The 22,513-nt window shown below is 31.3% G+C and overlaps 2 protein-coding genes across 3 annotated transcripts; one reads left to right on the forward strand and one right to left on the reverse strand.

Moving 5' to 3' along the window:
- Positions 1–5,411, reverse strand: LOC133175937 (EGF-like domain-containing protein 2). Its single transcript, XM_061311092.1, has 10 exons — positions 5,368–5,411; positions 3,694–3,743; positions 2,380–2,499; positions 2,026–2,145; positions 1,580–1,785; positions 1,248–1,351; positions 976–1,121; positions 800–890; positions 530–701; positions 1–340 (listed from the first exon to the last, which is right to left on the reverse strand). Exons 2-10 carry the CDS (start codon positions 3,737–3,739, stop codon positions 257–259), a joined length of 1,089 nt encoding a protein of 362 aa, XP_061167076.1. The 5' UTR covers positions 3,740–3,743; positions 5,368–5,411; the 3' UTR covers positions 1–256.
- Positions 5,412–5,517: 106 nt separating this feature from the next.
- Positions 5,518–22,117, forward strand: LOC133175938 (gigasin-2-like). Of its 2 annotated transcripts, none has more exons than XM_061311093.1 (10): positions 5,518–5,611; positions 13,935–13,981; positions 14,330–14,455; positions 14,637–14,756; positions 15,084–15,292; positions 15,637–15,740; positions 15,830–15,969; positions 18,134–18,224; positions 20,021–20,198; positions 20,462–21,090. In XM_061311093.1, the coding sequence occupies exons 2-10, from the start codon at positions 13,936–13,938 to the stop codon at positions 20,522–20,524; spliced, it is 1,077 nt and encodes a 358-aa protein (XP_061167077.1). In that variant the 5' UTR covers positions 5,518–5,611; position 13,935; the 3' UTR covers positions 20,525–21,090. The 2 variants fall into 2 exon arrangements, with proteins under 2 accessions (XP_061167077.1, XP_061167078.1); XM_061311094.1 differs by lacking the exon at positions 20,462–21,090 and adding an exon at positions 21,122–22,117 and having other exon boundaries at positions 5,520–5,611.
- Positions 22,118–22,513: the final 396 nt, after the last annotated feature.

Raw genomic sequence — 22,513 nt, forward strand, 5'->3', positions numbered from 1 at the left:
TAAATGAATTCATATTTATTGTTTAGCATTTTTCTTAAAAAAAGATTTTATTTTTGAAATTTACTGATAGTTATAAAAATAGTAACGCAATATACACATTACCAATCACAGGATTTTTAACAAATAAGAAAGTAACATAGACTTTTCACTGTCCAATCAAATGTTCATCTCGTATTCTTAAGCACCCCTTAAAATAATTCAGTGAACGGACTGCTGTAAGTTTATTACATTTTTTTGAGATGGTGCTAAAATGTTTTCAAACAACTTCAATTGGTTGGACTACATCTTGGAATGGCTTATTAACTGGAATTTCTATTGGTCCAGGTGAATTACAGGATTTCTGAAATATAAAAAAAATGAACTCAAAATGAAATAATTAAAGAAGGTGCTAAATTATAAAAGGATCTCTAAGATTTCAAAAGTTGTTTATTGTATTATTGATGATACAATGGGCGTCTAGTGGTCACGTGACTAATGTCATGCGTTGTGTTCTTGTAAGTATAATTAAGGTACATTTAGATCAAAATACCTCATAACATTTTCTCCTGCAGAGTTTTGCGCGGTAGTCAAGGTACAGAGGTTCACCATCGATTAAAAAGAAACCTTTCATTTCCACTCGTCCAAGCCATTTCTGGTTTAACTCGAAAGGCACATTGGAAGGGGTAAATCCCAAGAGACTAACAGCTGACTCTATAGGACACCTACGTGAAAGAAAGAAAAATAAGACTTAAGTATGTTAAATTTAATTTTACCTTACGGAATTCATCACAAGCAATAATACAAAAAAAAATCAACTTACTCGTCTTCAATCAGCTTTATAGATTTCACCTCGTTAGTCTGTCTGTCAATACTATAGGCCTCCAGATATCTAATACGTGCACCCTGGGTATCTAAAAGAGTTTATTATTTTTGTACAGCTAGTTTGATAAAGTATATCGGAGTAAAATAGACTGTAATTTTCACATTTGTGTGTACCTGGCAATTTTCCCGTGGATTCTGCAAGAACATAGAAAGCATCGTTTCTTTGGACTTGCTGTAAAGGGCGCTCATTGGAATCCACAACTCTTACAGAAATAGGGTTTAGGTCAGCCGTGACGTCAACTGGGTTCTCTCCCATACGTCTAAATTTGATGAAAGTATTAAAATTATGAGAGGTATTTAATTGGAACGGGAAATACCTTATTCAAATGCTAGTGTATTATCATTCATGATTAAGACACTTCTCCAGAGTGTAGAATATTTATTACCTTTGCCCGTAGACACATTTGACATTATGTACTGTATCGGACATACTGAACAGGCCCTTGGTGTGCGCAGTGGCAACTTCTACTTCATATATTGTGTCTCCGGTCTGTTTTTAATAAACATAGACAATAGATAATCGAATCCAAAACAAATTTACAAATGAAAGGTTTCATTTTTTCTTCTTTTTTCTTTAAGCTTAACCTTTATATTGGTAAAGATGGGTCATCTATTATAATGTTTACTGCGCTTTCACTGTCTTCTGAATTCTGAATTATCAACCTGGAATTTCATTTTTAGGATCTATCTTTAAAAAAAGAAAATGTCAACAATGTACCTCTGGATTTTCTGTTTTCTTTAACGTACAAGGGGAAATTGCTTCATGTGGTATATCTAACTCAAACATCTTAAAACCTGCGACGTTGGTAAACATTTCTCTCAGCTTGCAGCCAAACATGCTTTGCTTCAAGAACATTTCTCCATTAAAATTAAGAGGTCGGTACGCTCTTATTTTCATTGAGGACATCCCACAATCGGCGCTCACTAAAATGATAATAAAAAATTAAAACATTAAGAAATATAAGAAAATTAGGAAGGACTTCTGACAGTTAATAAGAACCAATCTCTTCCGAATTACAAGCTGTTTCTAGACATCACGTTTCATCTAAAATACGTTATATTGAATCATATTAAATCAATAAATCCAATAAAATATGGCTTAAAGGTTATGTGACTATTTAAAAGGATGAAAAATTTGCATTTACAACCATTTTTTAAACTTACGAACAGGTACTTCGCATTTGGTTCCAATGAAGTCTTCGGGACAGAAACAGCGTGTCCCGCCGAAGCAGATTCCTTTGTTCATACAAGAGGCTCTGCAGGCCGGTCCCGTTGTTATGGCAGCTGATGTTTTACAATTTGGATTCATTACTTTCATGTTATTTCAATTTCATATAGATTTACAAAGAAGGTTTTATTATCTATAAATATGTACTGCAATTTGAAGATGTTCCCTCAATCATTATTGTTTAAAATCCTTTTTTATTTAATAAGGTGCCAAAGTAAATTCAACGATATGGACATTTTGAAAGTGGAAATAAGATTTTTTCTGACATTTATTGCATAGTCAAGTCTCACCAGAATCCAAACCGCAGTCATACTCGCTGAAACCTGGAGGGCATTTACATCTTCCAAAGTAATCGCAAGCCCCTCCATTCCTGCAATCATAACCAGCGTTCAGACAATTGTATCCCCACCCTGCAAATAAACCTTAACTTTAGGAACAACAAAGCTTAACATATTATGTTTAAACAATTCCAACAATTCTAGAAATTAAAAAGAAACAAGATACAAAACTCTTAAATATCCACTTTATACACTGTACGTCAAAAAAGATATGGGAGTGATTTTGGTTTTTTTTTCATTTTTTTTCATGATAACATTTGAAAAAAAGAAGAAGAAAATTTAAGTTAAGTAAAAAACATGACTAATCGATTCTAACTATATGAATTTACATTACTTAAGCATTGAATTCTTATTTTTGGATGTCGTCGGTCGTATTACATCACATTGCCGTGCAAAGAAATTAAATAGCAGGTTATACGACCGACGACATCCAAAAATACGAATTCAATGCTTCTATTTACATTCTCTTATTTTCTCTCTTCATAAATGTTAATTTTATTCATTTTCTTTTTAAATTTAGTGCTTTTCAGAACTGATGTGGTTAATAAACGTAAGAGCCGTTTTGACTCGGAAAGTTAAATAACGCAAATGAACATTGCGAAGGAAAAATGACAAATTTTGAATGTCCAATTGTTACATATACAACAATTCACAGGGGGATTGTTTTAATTAAATAAAGCCAAAACAATATATATTTTGGTGATCCTTATGTTTTGAAAATATATGAAGTTTATTCGTGTATTCTACCGCGCCGTGACAAGGTTTCGTATGTTATAGGGGTTTGAATGTTGTAGATTTCTAATGGATTTCATAAAGAAAATTACACTGAATGTTAATACATGTATATGTATATTTATTTCTTTGATTGCTTGTATAATTTATTTTTAATCATCACTAGCTTAAGCCAAACATTTCAACTATTAGAAAAAAATAGAATAGAAACTAGGAGCTAAACAAGATGCTTTATAATGTGAATTAGCAGGAAGCCAGACAATAGCTTCTTAACAATACATTATCCTAGCATATTGTGATGAATACAGATGTTCTCGCTTAAGTTCAAACTCCATTTAGCTATTCATTCTAAATATTAAACAGCATTCCTTATTAAGGATAACCATGATTGAAGTGAAATAAAAAGCAGCTGTTGTGATGTTGATGTTGTTGTTTTTCCTTTGTGCATTGTTATACTTTTCTCTCATTCTTCATTCTTTTCAGTTCTTCGACATTATGTACGGAATGATTTATTTCCTTCTGTTTCAAACTTACCATAGCCGACAAAGCTCAAGAAAACCAGTGGGAAGAAAGGTGACATTATTCTAAAACAATAAAAATGAGATAAAGATAAGAAAAAATGCCATAAGAGTGTAGTCTATTTCGGACAGAGTTCATGATGCGTAGTCACGAAGTATTTGGATAGGTTATGCAATGATAAGAAATGATATCAGGAAGAACTGTCCATTGTGCATTATTTTTCATTTGTACACTTTTTACGTGTTCGCAATTGTCATTCTTTCAATTTACATGTTAAGTAAAGTTGTCCGACAAGGAAAATCGTGCGACATCATTTACCAAGGTAACTAAAATAATTCAAGATGTCAAATGATGTATAGTTTATGTTCAAAATATCAAAGAAGTCCAAGTTCTAGATTGCTAAGTATCCTACATTATTAATGAAACCTCAATTAAGTTTTATAAAGTTTTATAAATTGAATAGAATTAATGTCTAGCAACACTAAATTCTATTACCAATTTAACAGCTGTCACACCAAACATGGGCGAAGTTGATTCCTGAACAGTAATTAAACATTGCCATGTGGCTTTTTATGAAAATGAGTTGTTTGAATATAGGAAAATTAAGTGAAAGTATACATGTAAATATTTTCATAACTAAATGAATGTTCAATGCATTATACTGTTAATAAACCTAGACATACTTTTCTTTTTTTCAAATGTGAATTAAAAACAATTAAACCATTTAAAAACATATATCTTTTAAGGACAGAATGTAACTGTCATAAATTAAATAGAAAATGCAGTTTTAATTAGTCAAACTAGACGACTGTCTTACTAAAACACATTAGTGACACCTCATTATTTACAGTGATATTTTATATAACACCTGCCCAGAATTTCTGCACGGGAGACACATTTACTAAAGATTCTGGTTAGAAAAAGAAGTTGATTTCAATGCGTACCACGCATTGATCCGCTTATTAACATTCAGATTAACTTGCAACAATGATTCTTTGAAGCTGGCGTTTTGCTTTAAAGCAGATAGCAAATAAGAGCAATATTAGAATAGACGTTATCCACCCTATCATTAAAGGTTTGTAATGGGATTTTTCAAATATTATAATTAAAGCATTATATTTGGGAAACAAACCATTTGCAAAAGTTCTGTTTTTATAAGGACTTTAAATCCAAACTTAAACCAGGAAATAGATAAAGAAATTCAACGACATGTAAACCACAATCAACAAAACTTTTCTCAGATATTGTCTTGTGTTAATGCATTTAATATCATTTCAAAAAATATTTTTATATCAAAGTGGATAGCAAAATATTCTCGTTATCAGAAAATAAAGAATGAAAGAAAAAAAGAAAAAATAAAAGATATAAAGAATTAACTCGAGGTAATTTCAATTAAATCGGTTGTGAAAACAACATTTAATACTAACTATTATAAATATCAAACCATTGTTCTTCACCATTGATTTGTATTTTATCGTTTTTGACACCACACTAATCGGAGACCCCAAAAATAAATGCATTTTTAGAGAAATATGTGCAAAAGATTAAAAGAAAATAATATTCAAAATTGACATCAATAGAATGTTTTCTTTTTAAATATCATATATTTATACACATGAAAAGTGACCCCCGTACCTACTGCACAATAACTCATTATAGGCAATTAAAGTTGATACAAATATTACTTACTGCTCTTTGGGTTCCTCTTGGGTTCTTGAAGCATCCAAACTGGCTAATGAATTTCATTATGGCTCATTTGCATATCTCAAATTAACATTTCCCTTGTGGTTGAAGGTTTGTGAGGATATTGTATTAATTATTTTTAAAACGTTACATTTGTGAAAGTAACAGTGCGCATAATTTAGATGACAAACCTTGCAATTCATTAAGGTGAAAGATTCTGGATTCTAGCTGCTTGCCAAAGAAAGAACACGTAAGTTTGTAATCGATTCTTATGAAAACACTTCTCAATTGATTATCAGACTTTTTTAAAAATTATTTCATGTATCTTATAAGGAAATATAATTTTAGACTGTTTTGCCTTATTAAATAGCTAAAATTTATAATTCTTTTTATAACTAATTTCATTTATTATCAAAACAACCAATGATTTAAGTTTATTGAATCCTGACCTTTTTGGTTGGGGGGTGGGAGGGGGGGGGGGCATCGATTTGTTTTTGTAAATTATGTGTGATGCATATTACCTGAATTCAAATGTTACTATATCTTTCAAAGATGATTCTCTTATTATAGATTATTATTATAGATCTAACAGAGAACTTCAAAAAACCTACTCAGATACTTACTTGTTAATAAGATTTTGAGCTGATATACTGCACTATAGCTACCTAGATATTTCTATTATGCGTGAAATACCCATAAAATATTTATCCTTTCCTTTTACTTTATGTTGTTTACCATTTAAATACAGCTTCTCATAATGTTTTCAAAACAGTTAATCTGACCTCTCTTTTTCTATTTTATCTGATACATTAAGATGCACAATTTTTTTAAAACAAATTTTCAAGAAAATTTTACTCATGTATGGATGCCATCAAAAATCTACACAAATGAACTCCACTCAATACAGCGTGCAATTTTACATGTATATTACAGTTTTAAGTTTTTATCCCCCCCCCCCCAACAAATAAAGTAAACGAAACTTGCATGGATTTTGGCTAGTTATCATCCTGAGAGATGTGACAAATTAAAATTTAGCAACAAATCAAAGATCTGATTTTAGATTTGTATTGCCATTTAATCCAAATCAAAATTTTTAAACCTGATTGCAGACATCTAGACATCATTGTGTTGGACTTTTAGAAATGAATCCGACTGTTACGAACTTATTTCTATAAATGTGAATTGTGCTTTGCTTTGATGAAACTAAACACAATTGTCAATTACCCCCGGTAATGAATGAGTTACACTAGGCAAAATGTCTTCAAATGTTAACAATATAACTGCCGCATTTAGCTCGACGCATGCGCTTTAATCAAGTATCTTTTTTCAGAATTAAATTTTTCTTTTAATCAAGTTTATTTTTCTTGGTAATTCGTTGTCAATATTTAACAATTATTGAATTCTTTTACTTTTTCTGGCATTGATTTTGCCAATGTATTGTATTCGAATATCTTTGTATTTGGGTTTTAAATGTCAAACCGCAAATTGAAAATTAGGACTAATATTTATGTTAAAACAAGTACATCGTTCACTCCCAGATAACATGAAAAAAACATTGACTTCGAAATCGGTTATTTTTCATACTATGCCCTATGAATACAGAATAGACACTCTCTGTTTCTAATCAGCACAAATGTCAGCAGGGATTCGTCATCCATGACAGTTTACAAAACTCCCAACATTATATAAAATAATGCTACTTTTTTGTGGAGTTTTTTTAAAAGCAACCCTTTGCTCCATATGAATTAATATTTTCACCTTAAAGAAGATAACAGCCTGAAATCCAACCAGGTTTTGATGAAAACAAATATTATATTTGTGATGTTTAATATTTAAATGATGAAGGATAACAATAAGAATTTTTTTCTTTAAGTATCTTCTAGGTAATTTGCTGTATTTTACAGTAATTCAATTCATATTAGAGATGGTGGTCACATAGCTATCCAATTCTTCCTTAATACAAAATATTCGATACTCAAAAGCATGCTCTGAGTAAGATTAATGTATAAAACAAAGCAGGCTACTGATAAATAAGTTTATGTTACAGTGATTTCAAGAACTTCGTTTTACAACAGCATTTCTTATATATTAATGCCGTTATAATGACCTTGTTAGCAAGTATAATCTATGACTGGGTCGTATTTTGACGGACATGTTTAGTTAAATACCAATTGGAAGACCATTATTTTAAACTAAATTTAAATACGAATTATTTCATCTACAGGATTAATACATAGGGCTCGCCGCGGGTGTGACGGGTCAACAGGGGATGCTTACAACTCCTAGACACATGATACCACCTCTCTATTTTATTATTTAGAATTTATTTTTTGCGGACAGAAAGTACATTCCTCAGATTTATTTTAAAAACTTAAATAAAGTTTATTTTCGAAGGTAAGAATCTGTAATGTTTATCAATACCAACAATAATGTATGGGTCAGAACAACCGTCAAAAAAATCATAACTGGAGGTCGCTAGTTCGTGGACTTTAGCAATTATCCATTATCCTCATTTCCGGATCCGTTAAATTTTAAGATGCTTACTCGCCACAGCTAGATTGCCAGAGTGTTTCATTACTATTAGTGGTGAATAAAATGTTCACGTTCGGCAAGAAACCAATCACGGTAACCTAGTGATAGGGCGTTCACTTCGTGATCGGGAGGCCCGGGTTTGATTATCGTTCCCTGCGCCGCGTTAAACATAAGACGTCGCCAAGCGCCCGGCACTAGAAGTGAAATTCACGGGTCTTTCGGATGAGACCTTAACAACCGAGGTTCCAGGTCACGGTAGGCATTGGCACCATAAAGAACCCTTACTGTTCAAAGGCCCTGAGTGTCAAGTATAGGTCTAAATTTGAAACCCATCACAGGTATATGGTGTCGTCTCTATATGAGTGAAAAATTCTCTAATGGGACGTAAAACATACTATCAATTAATCAATCAATCACGTTCGGCAAGAGAATTCTCTCTGTTTTTGGATAAAGAAAGTGTGTATTCCTTATCATAATGATTATTTTATCGGAAGAAAGAAAAAATCTGAATATCTGACATACCTGTAACGAAAAAAGGGGAAGATAACAAACAGTGATCAAACTCATTAATCCTGGAAACAAAACAAATGATGAACAGGACAAAAAAAAACACGGACCCCTGGAATCAAGAAATGTGGGATAAGGTGCCTATGAGGAGTAAGTTTGCCCTGTCAGCTAGTCCCTATGTATTGATCTGGTAAACGAGGTAATCCGTAGTCAAATTGGATATTTAAAAAAAAACAAAAAAACAACGGCTTAACAATTCGTAGGAAACATGTTAGTCAACATACAAAAAACGTTAGGTTGTAATTGCAAACAATGTCATTATGATGTCAACATAATTTGCTACATGCTGACTTTTAGGACGGATGATACAAACTATGAAAAAAGCAACTTTAGTCATGTTTATATAAGTAATATGAATAAGTGCTAATAACTGCACAGATCTTAATTTTTCATTCAAAATTTCACTATCATGTCCTATAAAGTGATTAAAAATTAATACATTGTTAAGGATGGTAGCAGAAAGGTAGAATTCTGAACATCAAAGAAAGTTTACAATTTCTTCTTATTATTGAAATTTTATATACGAGGGGTTATCAAAAAGTTCGTGGACTAGCGTCATAAAATTAAAACCGCTTAAGATACATCAATGAATTTTTAAACATTAAATAAACATCTTCTTTTCTATCCGTAAAATAAACTATATATCATAAGTTTTATTTTTGAGTGAATCGTAAATGTTTTTGTAAGCAATGGTATGTCAAGGCGGCACAACCTCGAACATTACGTATTTTCTACCTGAGTGTAACTGAGAAAAACTCTTCTTAATATGAGCATTTGTCATCCGAAATCCCCATTAATTCACTCATGTGATATGACATAATTTTTCCGTAAAAGTTGCAATTTTTACCTGATTCTATATATTCTATGAAATTTTATTGTAAATTTTATAGGGAATGTCCAAACAACATAGGGGTTAAAAATGCCGTCGAAAGGGGGTAGGGTGTCATTTTACAACATTCTATAAAGTTTCAGCCCCTGGAAAACCTGACATAGACCTAGAGAATGTTTAAACAGGCTACAGAGAAATAAAATACATCCAGAGTACTTGTGTTTAAATACCAAGACAGATTCAGCAAGAAAAGAGACACACGGTTAATGTCGATTTGTAGTCAGGGTGTCCAAAGTCAGACACGTCGAAAAGTGACGTTGATCATTGGTTGACATTGAACACCGGCAAGAAAATTATGCTGGCAAATCAAGCGAGGATCTTTTCATATGTATAGATTTAATATTTACAATATTAATGCATTGAAATCAGGTGTTCATAACATTGTAAAGTCTTATAAACAAGACGGGTTTAGGTCTTTACTTTACTCAAGAGAATCTCATCAAGATAAGTGTATTGAGGCAGAGGGAGCGGGCATGGAGAAATAATGACGTTGTCGGACGTCAAAAAAATAAACGGCGACATCGCCGGGTGATCATATAATGCTCTTTTTATTTAATGATAATTTGGCAAATTATCAACAAGCTGAAATTTTCAACACTTCTTAAACTTTTGTTGTTTTATGTTCCCTACAAATTTTGTAATCATCAGCTACATAGTATTAATTTTATCGCATCAGTCCACGAACTTTTTGATAATGTATGTATCATTTACAACCAAAATAGATACAGAAATATATTCCAATCTTGGCAATCAATTTTTTGTTTGCATTTAAAGACGACAATTTACACCTTAAGGTGCCTGAAAGAAAGCATCTTTTCAAATTAACAACATTTATATTCCATTATAAATATGACTAAGAGTTGATAAGCATTATAAATATATGCTGCTTTTATTTTTTTTTTTTATCTATTTCAGAAGTTTCATAATCTACTCTTGTCACGATAAATATTTCAATAGATATTTTGTACTTTAACATCACCAGAAAAATCTTTTTCAAAATTTTTATTTGGTCTTTATGACTTTTTAGATCAAGATGATTCAATTATTTATGTATATCTATGTATATAAATTATTAATGAACTAAAACACAATTGTTTCTTAGTGACAATCCTGTTTTGATTTACAAAAGTCATGTAACGATTGTCCTTCTAAATCAGTGTAACACGGCAAAATTATTTGAAAACAATTACAAAAAGGCCAAAAAATGGTTGTAGTTAGCTTTTTATTAGAAATGTTTGCCAAAATTGTTGAAAATGAAACTTTTCTTCGAGAAGATTAAGTTTGAATATAGATGTATTAGTTTTAATATTCGGTCATCTGTAAAAATATGACTGTGGCTAAGAAATGTTATTTAGCAAAAGATGTGGAGAAATATCTCAAGAAGTTGTTTTGACAAAGTATATGGTCTATCACTTTCAATTGTATGAACCTTTCAAAAGATTTGAATGTCAGCCAAAGTGCTTCAGATATTTGTATGCAAAAAAATGACGTACACCAACCCCTAAGAAGGGAAATATACAAATGCAGAAGATTAATCACATTGAAAAATTATCTCTATGTCTTCTAATGCTAGACAATCTCACCGCGGCTAGTTTTTTGCTAAATTTGAATAAATCCAAACGCTTTAATAGAGATGAATTATGTCTTTTATTTAAATGATGGTATAAATGTTAACAATTTTACACACAAGAAGGGGATCAGACTAACAAGCTCTGATTGAAAGTTACGTAAAATATTATGTCTGATCCCCCATAAACGCTAGAAAAAGTACCTATAAAACAAGACAATCAAAATATCACAAGAAAAATTTAGCAAAAAGACCGCACATCAAAAAACATGGGTATCAAAAAGATGGCACATCAAATCAAAATGGGTACTTATTAAACAAGACAATCAAAACATCACAAGAAAAGGTAAGCAAAAGATGGCACATCAAAACAAAATACAGACTCACAAGCTATGATCGTAAATTACGTAAAATATGAAAATTTCTGATCCACAAAAAATGTGTAAAGTACTATAAACAAGAAAATGAAAACGTCATATGAAAAAGTTGGCAAAAAGATGGCACATCAAAACAAATTGGGCAATATGATGTGATATGCACACCGTGTATGATGTGATATGCAGATCTCATCCGTGCCATCTTGCACGGTATGACTTGCATATCACATCTTGAGGCCCATTTTGTTTTGATGTGCAATCTTTTTGCTAACTTTTTCCATAAGGATTAAATACTTGTAAAATTTCTTTATTGTAAAAGTAAAAATCCTTAGGTCCACGCCTTGACCAATTTGTCAATTAATTACGCCTAGCCAAGGATGGGGGTATAAAGTCATGTGGTCAGCTTAGCGAGGCAGTTGTATTTTGATATCTGCACAATGACCACCGTTTACACAAGGCACGTCTAATTTGAAGACCCACCACCACCCCTTCGATCCTTTCCCTATTCTTATGATTAATATATTATATGTGCCATTTTGTTTTGATGTGCCTTCTCTTTGCTATTTTTTTCTTACGAAGTTTTGATTGTCTTGTTTATACATGTAGCTACTTTACTCATTTTTGGGGGGATTAAACATTTTCATATTTTACGTAACTTACAGTCAGAGCTTGTGACTCAAATCCCCGCCTATTTTATTTGATGTGTCGTCTTTTTGCTAACCTTTTCCTGTGATGTTTTGATTGTCTTGTTTTATAGGTACCCATGGCAATTTTGTTTGATGTGCCATTTTTTTCCTAACTTTTTCTTGTGATATTTTGTTTGTCTTGTTTTAAAAGTACTTTTTTCCTAGTCGTTTTTTGCGGGATAAGACATTATCATATTTTACGTCTTACAATCAGCCCATTTTGTTTTGATGTGCCATCTTTTTGCTAACTTTTTCTTGTGATGTTTTGATTGTCTTGTTTTAAAAGTACTTTTTTTCTAGTCGTTTTTGGGGGATCAAACATAATCATATTTTACTAACTTTCAGTCAGAGCTTGTGTGTCTGATCCCTTTCTTGTGTGTTAAATTGTTTACGTTTTACACCGTCATTTAAATAAATGATATAATTCATCTCTATGAAAGGCGTGAATCTAAGAATTTTTACAAGAAAGGAATTTTACAAATATTTAATCCTTATGGAAACCTCTACATTGATACCCGCATTGAATACATAAATACATGTACAATCATTATTCTATTAATTGTTGTTTGCTATATTCGAAAAATAACAAGGAAATGAATGTACATGTATCCAGCTTACTGAATATCAAATAGAATTCTTGTATTGTTGCATGGAAAATTTGCTGTAAATTTGAAAACAAAAACTTACTCTTTAACTTTGAAATTTTGCCTTGTTTTTCATTTCCTTGACATTTTAATAGATTTTGCAAAATAAGCATATTTCCAAGCATTCATTCAATTAAATGTGAAGTGAAACCTATTAATCTTAAGATGTTTTGGTTTGCTGTTTATGAATTATGCACATACATGTAAATATACCTTCAAAATAAGATGTGAAAAACCTTAAATAACAAAACACGTATAAAATAACGTGTTACATATCAAGGCCATGAAGTCAAATGTTGAATACTTTACTTGGTGACGTAATTTAAGAAATAAACAACGTTATTCAGTGAACATGGCGTTATGAATAGCAATTGCTCTGCTGGCATATTCCATGATGCGCGCTAGCACATCATGGAAAATATGCCAGCAGAGATATTGCTATTCATAATGCCATGTTCATTAAATGATCGTTATTTATTACTTATATTTGCATTCTGTGATGTTGTCAAGAATATCAGAGGAAATACTGGATTACATAAGGGTACGGCTACTTGTCTCCAGTAAGGAAAAAAAAGCATGATAATAAAATGAGTAGACCTGATTAATCAACCCTTTCTCAATAAATTACAAATAATATACGTGATATATTCTGATTCTCAACCACAGTTATCTGGATACACACCGCGGCCGCGTCGTCTTCAAATTTTCGTTTTTTTGTTTTGATGCAGTTGTGACGTCATCGAAACCCTCTGGAAAAAAAAGAGAGTGCTTTTATGTTGATTTTAACTTAATAATGTTTTTACTTTGTTTTTTAAGTTCTTAAAATTCATTTCATGAGCTGAAATCTTTCTTAAAATAGATGTACTATTACAGATATTTCGTTTCATTTGAACGTGAAACACCCTAGTGTGAAGAGTTATCGTTCTTTGCAAAAATATGCGTAAATATGAACAAAAAATAAAGATATAGCAGTTCTTTTCAATTTGTAAAAAGTTTTATTATACAATTAAATCTTGACCGAAATTTATTTTTTAAAGATATAAATCAGCAATTATAATCATTTTGAATTTCTTTTTTTCCTGATAATATTATTAAAAACTAATATTTATTCCTTTTGCAGAACATTTGATACATATACTTCTGAACGCGTTAAATCGGTGTATTAACTTGTACTGTGCGAGTGTTAGAAACGAAATTGAACTCACAGCAGAACAAGTTGCGTCTAAAGTCCTATGAACGCAACTGTTGAGTGCAGGTTTATAGTGGGAGGAAACAGGGAATGCAAATATAAGAATTTATTTCTCTTTGCAGAATGTCCATTTTACATCTCCTCATCACGTGTTGCCTGGCAGCAGTAGGTTTGTATAAATGTTTTAGGAAAATTGTAATTGTGATGATTATTTACCCGAAGTTAAGAAAGCATTAAAGGTAAATAACAGTTCCAACTTTACCCTCATTACCTTATTCTAATCTCCAGTAAATTTGCTTCTTTATTACACATCAATGAGATTCATCTTATCAAATCAAATTTTCATAATATAATATAATGCAGTTAACATACAGCATGATTTTTTAAAGGAAAAATTAAAATCTTTATATGTGTATAAACGTGTTTAAAAATAAAAAGAAATTTTTAAAAAGTTTTTGGGAACATACTTTCTTTTCAAACCATGCATCTATTGATTTGTAAAGGAATATTTTTATAGCATTTGCTAAGTACGACTGCACAAACAATGGAGGTTACGGCTGTAAATATGGTGGCACGTGTCACTTCTATGGCTTCTGTATTTGTCCCAAAGGCTTCCAAGGTCACGATTGCGGGTTAAAAACAGGTGAGTCTAACAGAACAGCATAGAATAACACACATGTATGCGAAAACAAGTAATAAAACCGTTTCTTTTCTAAATGTACAGTGTATATGCAATTGAAAATCTTTCAGAAAAGAAACACAGAATTCAATATTGCTTTATGATCTCTTTGTCAGATGCAATGAGCACAATAATTGTCTTGCAGAATTCATTACCCCAGCTGCTGCCTGTACTGTCGACTGTAAAAATGGCGGAACTTGCTATGAGAACAACAGATGTTTTTGTCAAGATGGATTCATTGGCGAACATTGCGAGATTCCATCCAGTAATGAGGAATAAAATTTTTACTTTAAAGCCAAAATTGAGAATATAAAACAATATAAATGTATGAAAATAAGAAAAAAAAATTCTAATGCTTTCAAGAGCTGTTACCCTGTTACTCTCAATATCTTTTAATCGTGAACGATTTGTTCCTGTGAACAAACACTTCATCGCTTATTCAGTAACAAACAGTCATGTTTATCTAAAAATATCTCTCTTTTATGTAGAACATAGAACATACTTGAATACACATGGAAGTTCGTAAAATAAGTTAGCACTAAGCAAGGTTAACATAGATACAATAATATATGTACACTGTGTTTCTCAATAGCTGTAGCCAGATGTGCCCCCGACAAGATGGTCATTGAGGCGTACAGACCCCTTGGATTTACAGGAGAGGTTTACATCTATAAGAACAGAAAATCGTGCGCTTTAAAGCCTGTACCCTCAGATATGCCGGATATGATGAAGCTGCAAAAAATGGTTCTCCATAGCGACAGGACCGAGTGCGCTCTCACACGTCAACCTGACACACCAAAGGTAATCATTTATTATGACTTTGAAGCTCATAATTGTTGTTTATATAGTTCCTTCTTTTTAACAAATCTCAAAATTTGCGCATTTTTGGTAAGAATATATAGCAAAATTTAATACTGTTGTGCAACCGTGTTCCTTTACTAGTCACTTTTGTTAAAATTCAGATCCTTTTCAACAAAAATTACAATCATTGTCAAATAGAGTAAGTCAATATGACAAATATTATAATAACGTGAAATAGTCAAACAGAGTAAATAATTATAACAAATATTATAATAATGTGAAATAACAGAATCAAAGGTGCTTGTAGAAAACTAAGATGTTGATTTTATATCTACTTCTTGTAGTTAGGTGATGTAACAATGAAAACCACCGTTGTGAGCACTTTCAACTACAATCAGTTTGGACCACGTGACAAAATTATGGAACTTTCCTGTGTTCATACAAATAGGTAGGTATAAAATAAAAATGAGTGTCTTCAATATTAATTTTGGATAATTGTACATCATCATGACAAGCGTTGTGTTTTCCATGTTGCAGTTTCCAAGGAACTTCAAAAGAAATCACAGAAACAGCTTTCCCATTCCGCATGGTGGCGCTTGACATGAATGGAGAGCCAGTGCAAGCACTGGCTGCCAATGAGAGCATTATTCTGCAGTTCGAACCTGTTGGTCTTCCAGGTAAGTTTGTTGTGTGTTGTATTCCAAACGAAATATTCACTAATAAAAAGGAGAAAAAAGAAAAGAAATTAATCAATGATATATAACATTTCAGTGGTATTTGATGCTAAATGAGGTTTTTATATGGTGTTCTCAAGACATCTAAATTCATAGCACATGTATTATGAATGAGGGGTAAACGAAGTTAAACATTTTCAGGCGCAAGTAACACGAAAACTGCAAACAAAATTTGACGAAATTTGGTGAATGTTAGATACATGAATTTTCCTTATGATAATTATTTAGCAGCTGTAATGGGGGGGGGGGGGGGGGGGTCAGTGTGTGCAGGTTCTGTTAACATTTTAATTTAATTTCCTTCCAAATATTGCTTTTCATTGTCAGAAATCAATTTTATATTTCTGAAATAATGTATTTATTCATTTATGTAAATTTTTCAACGATGTTATTTGCAATATATAATTTTTACCATTTTTTAAATTTATCTTGGTGGAAGCAAAGACTAATAATGATCTTTCTTTCTTTATTTATTTTTTTTTTTTTGTATTTACACTCACCTTGTTTAATATTAAAAAAATTGAATCATGACATCGCAACAAAACATTTCAAGGTAATCTGCATTAATATATAGAAATAAAAGCAAAAATTTTGCCACTGAAAGCAGTGGCATATGTCACCCAAATTTGACTTTCCTCAGTTTACCCTGAATAAATATAATACCATGAAATGACCCCCCCCCCCTTACATGTACCTTGTTTATTGGAGATAAAAACAGAGTTAAGCAACTACAATTGTTTAAATTCTAAAAAACACTTTCAGAAATAACCCTTTCGTTTCCATGGCAATGTCGTCTATCTTGGAAATTTTTGAACCCAAGAAACCTTAGGGGACACTAACACAAAAGTATATAGTTTGAAATAAGTTTAGAGGAAGAATTCAAATTTAAACAAAGATTTCTCTTTGATTCCATGGTAACAGTAATAAAGATCGTTCAACCGATACCATTTTTTGCAGAAATCAGAAACAGGTAACAATCCTTTTTTTAAGAAAATAGTCTGGGCAGTTTTATGAGAAAAAAAGAGAAGAAATTCAAAATTTTCATATCGTTAGTTTCCAGGCAACGGTGCCCATTTTGAAAATTTTAAACAATGCATGCATAACAATATTTGGTGATTATCAATATTTGAAAGTTAATGATTCTGAAAGGCGTCCCCGAGAATTCCTCGGACAAAATTATAACTGGAACAAAAACAATTTGTTTTCCCGAGTCTCATCTTCGCTAGCCAAGGGTTTCTGATGAGGAGAGTAGCGTATCAGAAACCCTTGGCTAGCGAAGATGCCCGAGTCTATAAACGGTAACATTATAATTGCCCATATTCTAGAATATGTAGAGATAAGTAATGCCTGCTAACTTTGATGTGACACTCAACGTTTCAGATATGTCACAGCATTTAAAGAAAGTGAAATATAATATAGTAGCAAATTTTGGAATTCTTCTTCACACAAGGATTAATCGGGGCATTTACAAGAATACTTGTGCAAGAAATTTCCACGTATAGATTGTTTTTTATTTCATGATTGCTAGATATCAAATCCATTTTGATTTTTAGTGAAGAAGAAATATATCACAAGTACACTTTATATCATATTAATATCGTTCATCGCTATATGGACGAAAATAAATTCATACAATATCATTTGACATCGAAATACATGTAGTCATCACAGTATGCATCAACTTATAGGATATCATTATGAATATTAATCAGGTAATCTCTGTATGTATGAGAATAAGTTTAATATACAATATCATATTAAATATCGATCTAAAGTCCTCTTCACAAAAAAATCTTATGACCAAAACAAAAACTTGACAACTTTATTTTTTTTGTTTTTGTTTTTATAAAGATATTGAATAGTCTCTGAAATTCACAATATAATCTAATGATATAGATATATAAGAATTGTGTCTCCTACTGTGGCTTTAATATTTGTTGAAAAATTAATATTGTAAAAACTTCTGTTTATTCGTAAAACATTTCCTGAAAATGATCACTGTATATATGAAAATAAATTCACATGATATCATTTAAATCTCATTCTTTTCTAATTGTACTTACCTTTGCACGCGTCGTAAAATAGTGGTAAGTATCATATTACATTTCAGATGTCCGCGGTGTCATGGTCGAGTACTTAGAAGTATACAGTATTAACGCCAACTCCAACGAAGTTGTCAGCAAAACCGTCATTGAAAATGGGTTAGTATTCAGTGCCCATTTACAACAAACACAGATTCTTCTCTTATTTTGTCAAGCCAAAGTTTATATTAATCATATCACTTAGCTTTGATATTAATTTTAAAACTTGTGTTCGCAAAGAAAAGATAATGAAATATATCATGTAGATACATGTACACATATTTTGGGGCTTTTTCATAGATAATTAAAAATAAACACTTAGGTATCTGTGTTTCCAAAGATTTTTTTTGCATAAACTGTTACTGGTGTGGTACAAAATAATATTGCAAAATCATATTTCTTGTTCTAATTTTTTTGTCAAGTCGATGCTAATTACAGCTGTAAATTTAATTCGAAAGCTTTTTTTAATTAATGATAAAAATCTCGTACCAACAGTTCCAGAATTGAGCAAGCATCTAGGAAATAGAGCAAATAGAGCAAAATGTACGGAAGCCCATTTAGGACCTATTAAAAAATATTTTTGAATTCGATATAACGAATTGTTGAATTTGTTATAACGAATTTAATTCGTTATAACAGTTTCTTTGAATTCGTTATAACGAATTTAATCTGTTATAACAAATTTGCTGAATTCATTATAACGAATTAAAAAGTTGATTATAACGAATTAAATTCGTTTAAACAGATTCTAAAATTTGTTACAACAAATTAAATTCGTTTAATCAAATTCAACAATCAGGGCCTGTAGAAAAATATATATGAATTCGATATAACGATTTGTCGAATTCGTTCTAACAAATTTAATTCTTTATAACAAATTAAAGAATTCATTTTTACGAATTTAATTCGTTATAACAAGTTTTAGAATTCGTTATAACGAATTTAATTCGTTATAACGAATTCAACAAAGAAGATGGGTGAACAAGGCGTGCAGAATGCCTATAGCTTCAGATATTAATAAAATCACATTCAATTTTTGAATTAAGTATTTAAAATAAAGTTCTCATTATTGAAATTTATGAAATTATGACCAACAAAACTTTTCTGATAAAAAAAAGATCTCGGAAAAAATTATTCTTTTATTAAAAAAATAAAATGGTATTCGTGGGATTCGAACCCCTCACAATAAAAACCCGGAGTATCATATTGCTTTGAGACTAGCGCGCTAACCACTCCGCCACGCAGCTTCTGATGAATAGTGGCATTTAAATCGTGTTTGTGATATGACCCTTGACTTAATGGACTTCAAGTATTTCTCGGAAAGATGCGAATGTTTTGTCATAAAAGTGTACTTTTAAGGTATAGTGGGTCTTTGCTCCATGTTTTTGTTAACCAAAAAATGTATATTTTTATGCAAACTTTTAGGATCAACTTTCAAAAAAATGGAGCGAAGACCCACTCATATCGAAAAATTTTGTTAAAGTGTGAGAAAATGATCCTTTTTGTCCTCTTTAGTGTTTGTGTGCTATTTCGTAGGCTAATAATTTCAGTCTTTGTGAGATTTTTGTAAATTGTAGAGATTTCACAATAAAATATACTTTAATGTTACATGAAATATCAAAGAAAATTTTTATTTAATTGAGATTTTATTTTTCACTTCATGTTTGTCGCACTATAGGCACTTCGCCCGCCTTGTTCACCCATCTTCTTTGTTATAACAGATTAAATTCGTTATAACGAATTCAAAGAAACTGTTATAACGAATTAAATTCGTTATAACAAATTTGACAATTCGTTATATCGAATTCAAAAATATTTTTGATAGGTCCTAAATGGGCTTCCGTAAAAATGAGACAATATAGATCAATTTTATATAATAGCTGGAATGACTAAGTCTTTTTTTCCTTCTTATATAGATGTGTCTTAAGAACAGCTCAGCAGCACTTGGAGATTCCCATTAGAAATTACTCTGAAATGAATCGTGCAGGGACTGGTTGGGTAGCTAGAGTCGCCATGAAGGCCTTTATTCTCTTGCCAGGAGAGCCATTGTTATTCAAATCAAGATTACGTTTCTGTCCTGGAAAATGTCACGGAGTAAGTATTGCTTTCGTTGCTATATATTTATTAAGGATGTTCCCACACTTTCTCAAGAGACTCGGATTCTCTCGTTTTATAAATTCAAAGAGATAAAAAAAAAAATACACTTGATAAATCTCATATGAAATGGCGCTCCGTGTTTAACAACAGTCATTCTGAGGGTCGGGAAAGATCGGTTTCTGTGGAAGGGTCAACTATTATGTGAGAAAAAAAAATGGAGTTTCTGGAGCAGGTTGGATGATATTCTCTTCTTTTTCCAGGTATTTGTGTGCTCCGACAAGCACTCGGCCCTGATCAAATGGAGAGTGAACGGGCCATTTTAACGACAGGATATTATATTGTTTCAATATGGACAACTTCCTGTTACCTCAAATATTAACCATTTTCTTATACCTTCTTAAACCTTAACTTCACCATACAGTGCTTATTACATTAGATTTGGTGCCAGTTTTATAATGATAATATATATTTTTTATCCAGGAATTTTGACTAACCGATATTGCGATTTACACAGCTTGAACTTAACAGATTAAGTGAAATATTTTGGGATGATGGTGCCAGGCTTTAACTGTATTTATTAGTATATATTTTGGACAACCATGTCAACTGTTAATGTTTCAGAACCTATACGGAATTGCTATTTGGCACGTAGCATGGAGCGCCATTCCATATATATATTTATTCTGAAATCCAGATACCTGCATAATAATGTTGCATAATATTACGCTCTACTACATTTGCATATTAAGGAGCCTTTTGATTGATGACGTTTTAAATGAATGTCAGACCAGTATATTTCTTCGTTTAGCATAATGCTTCTGTCTATTTTTTTAAGAACCATGTTATATTTTGGGAGATAAGGGAATAAATTGATTTTTGAAATTTTGTTGCTGGAGGGTTTTTTTCTTTGTGTTTTCTAGGTAACTTGTGGCATGTAATGCGCAGCTGATGATGATAAAGAGGAACAGCAGCTTCTGTTTTAACAATCATAAGAATATTTATTCATTGTATGACATAAATATGTGTATGTATATACACAACACACTGTGATTTAATACTGTTACATGTATCTTGCTATAAATAGTATTTATGGCTGAGATACTTTTAGAAAAATGCAATTTCTAAGAAAAGTTCTTTCAAGAATTATATCTTTTTTTCAAAATGTGTTACATCTATACAACAGAACCAGTATATAGTGAGGCGTGTTTGGATATAAGTCTATATCGGAAGGATTATTTAATCTCTTTTTATCTCTTTTAGAATTTTTTGGAAGGAAACTGTTATTAAAAATAATTGACAAAAATTATTCATTGCTATTTCTCAATAGCATGAATTCCTTTGAATGTTTCAACTGATATGAAATTCAATTTTTTTAAGTACACTGACTGATTCGTTTTTCAATAATTGAAGATTAAATAAATGATAAAAATCGAGATAAACGAAAAGCCGACATCATAGAAACGTGAATACTGATTTTTTTTTTAAAACACAAATATAACTCAGAGATAAATGCGATCAAACATAGCCAAAAATTAATAGATATTTTTTGTAAAAACAGAGTTTATCCATCCAAATTTGCGCAATGGAATCATCATAAACAATGATGCCGTGCTGAATAATTAATTTTTAGGTCAACAGAGCTATTGCGACTCCTGCTTTTAAACTGTTGACAAACTTTTTTTTTCATTTCCTGAAACAACTTAACCTATTTCAGTTTATAGTATATGGCACTTAGAGATATGATGAATGTTAAGGCGTTTCTTTTTACATGTATCTCTGTCAAAAAATTCAACATTTCCCATTTCTTATCTTTTCAATTTTTGGAAAGAAATTGCACACAAGTGAAGAGAAGAAACACCTGAGTTAGGGAAATCAAGATTTACATCTAGTGATTCAATAAAGGTTGAATACATGTATGAAGTTGTTTTATGAAAGTGAATGTTCTATTCACTTTAAGAGCATAGAATATATACTTGCATACAGTTTATAATCTTTTCTTCGCTAAATTTCATTCTACTTCTATAATGAAGATCTTTGCGTGAGGCATCAGGTTCATCTGACATAATGGAACATTAAATAAGAAAGGAGTTAAAATTGAATATTTTCTTCTTATACCCATCACCAGCTATGGAATAGGCTTGCATGTAATTAAAGCGTCAGTCTGTTAGTCCGCATGCACAATCTGCTGGTATAAATCAGTTCCGTAATACATTCATATTTGCAGAGAAACATTGCTGCATTAAAAAAAATCAAGTTTAATATGAGCTTTTTGGTCAAATCTCTTGCTTTGAGGGGAAAAGAAATAATGGCAA

The sequence above is a fragment of the Saccostrea echinata genome, unplaced genomic scaffold, assembly GCF_033153115.1.
Source record: "Saccostrea echinata isolate AGI-Se365-2 ecotype Australia unplaced genomic scaffold, CSIRO_AGI_Sech_v1 ptg000064l, whole genome shotgun sequence".
Classification (NCBI taxonomy): domain Eukaryota; kingdom Metazoa; phylum Mollusca; class Bivalvia; order Ostreida; family Ostreidae; genus Saccostrea; species Saccostrea echinata.

Coding starts and splice junctions, on each gene's coding strand:
- LOC133175937 (XM_061311092.1), bottom strand. CDS start 3,739: ATGTCACCTTTCTTCCCACTGGTTTTCTTGAGCTTTGTCGGCTATG. Junction 1,352..1,579: donor AGAAAACAGAAAATCCAGAG/GTACATTGTTGA, acceptor TATTAAAAACAG/ACCGGAGACACAATATATGA. Junction 891..975: donor ATCCACGGGAAAATTGCCAG/GTACACACAAAT, acceptor AAACTCTTTTAG/ATACCCAGGGTGCACGTATT.
- LOC133175938 (XM_061311093.1), top strand. CDS start 13,936: ATGTCCATTTTACATCTCCTCATCACGTGTTGCCTGGCAGCAGTAG. Junction 13,982..14,329: donor GTGTTGCCTGGCAGCAGTAG/GTTTGTATAAAT, acceptor ATATTTTTATAG/CATTTGCTAAGTACGACTGC. Junction 15,970..18,133: donor CGAACCTGTTGGTCTTCCAG/GTAAGTTTGTTG, acceptor ATTACATTTCAG/ATGTCCGCGGTGTCATGGTC.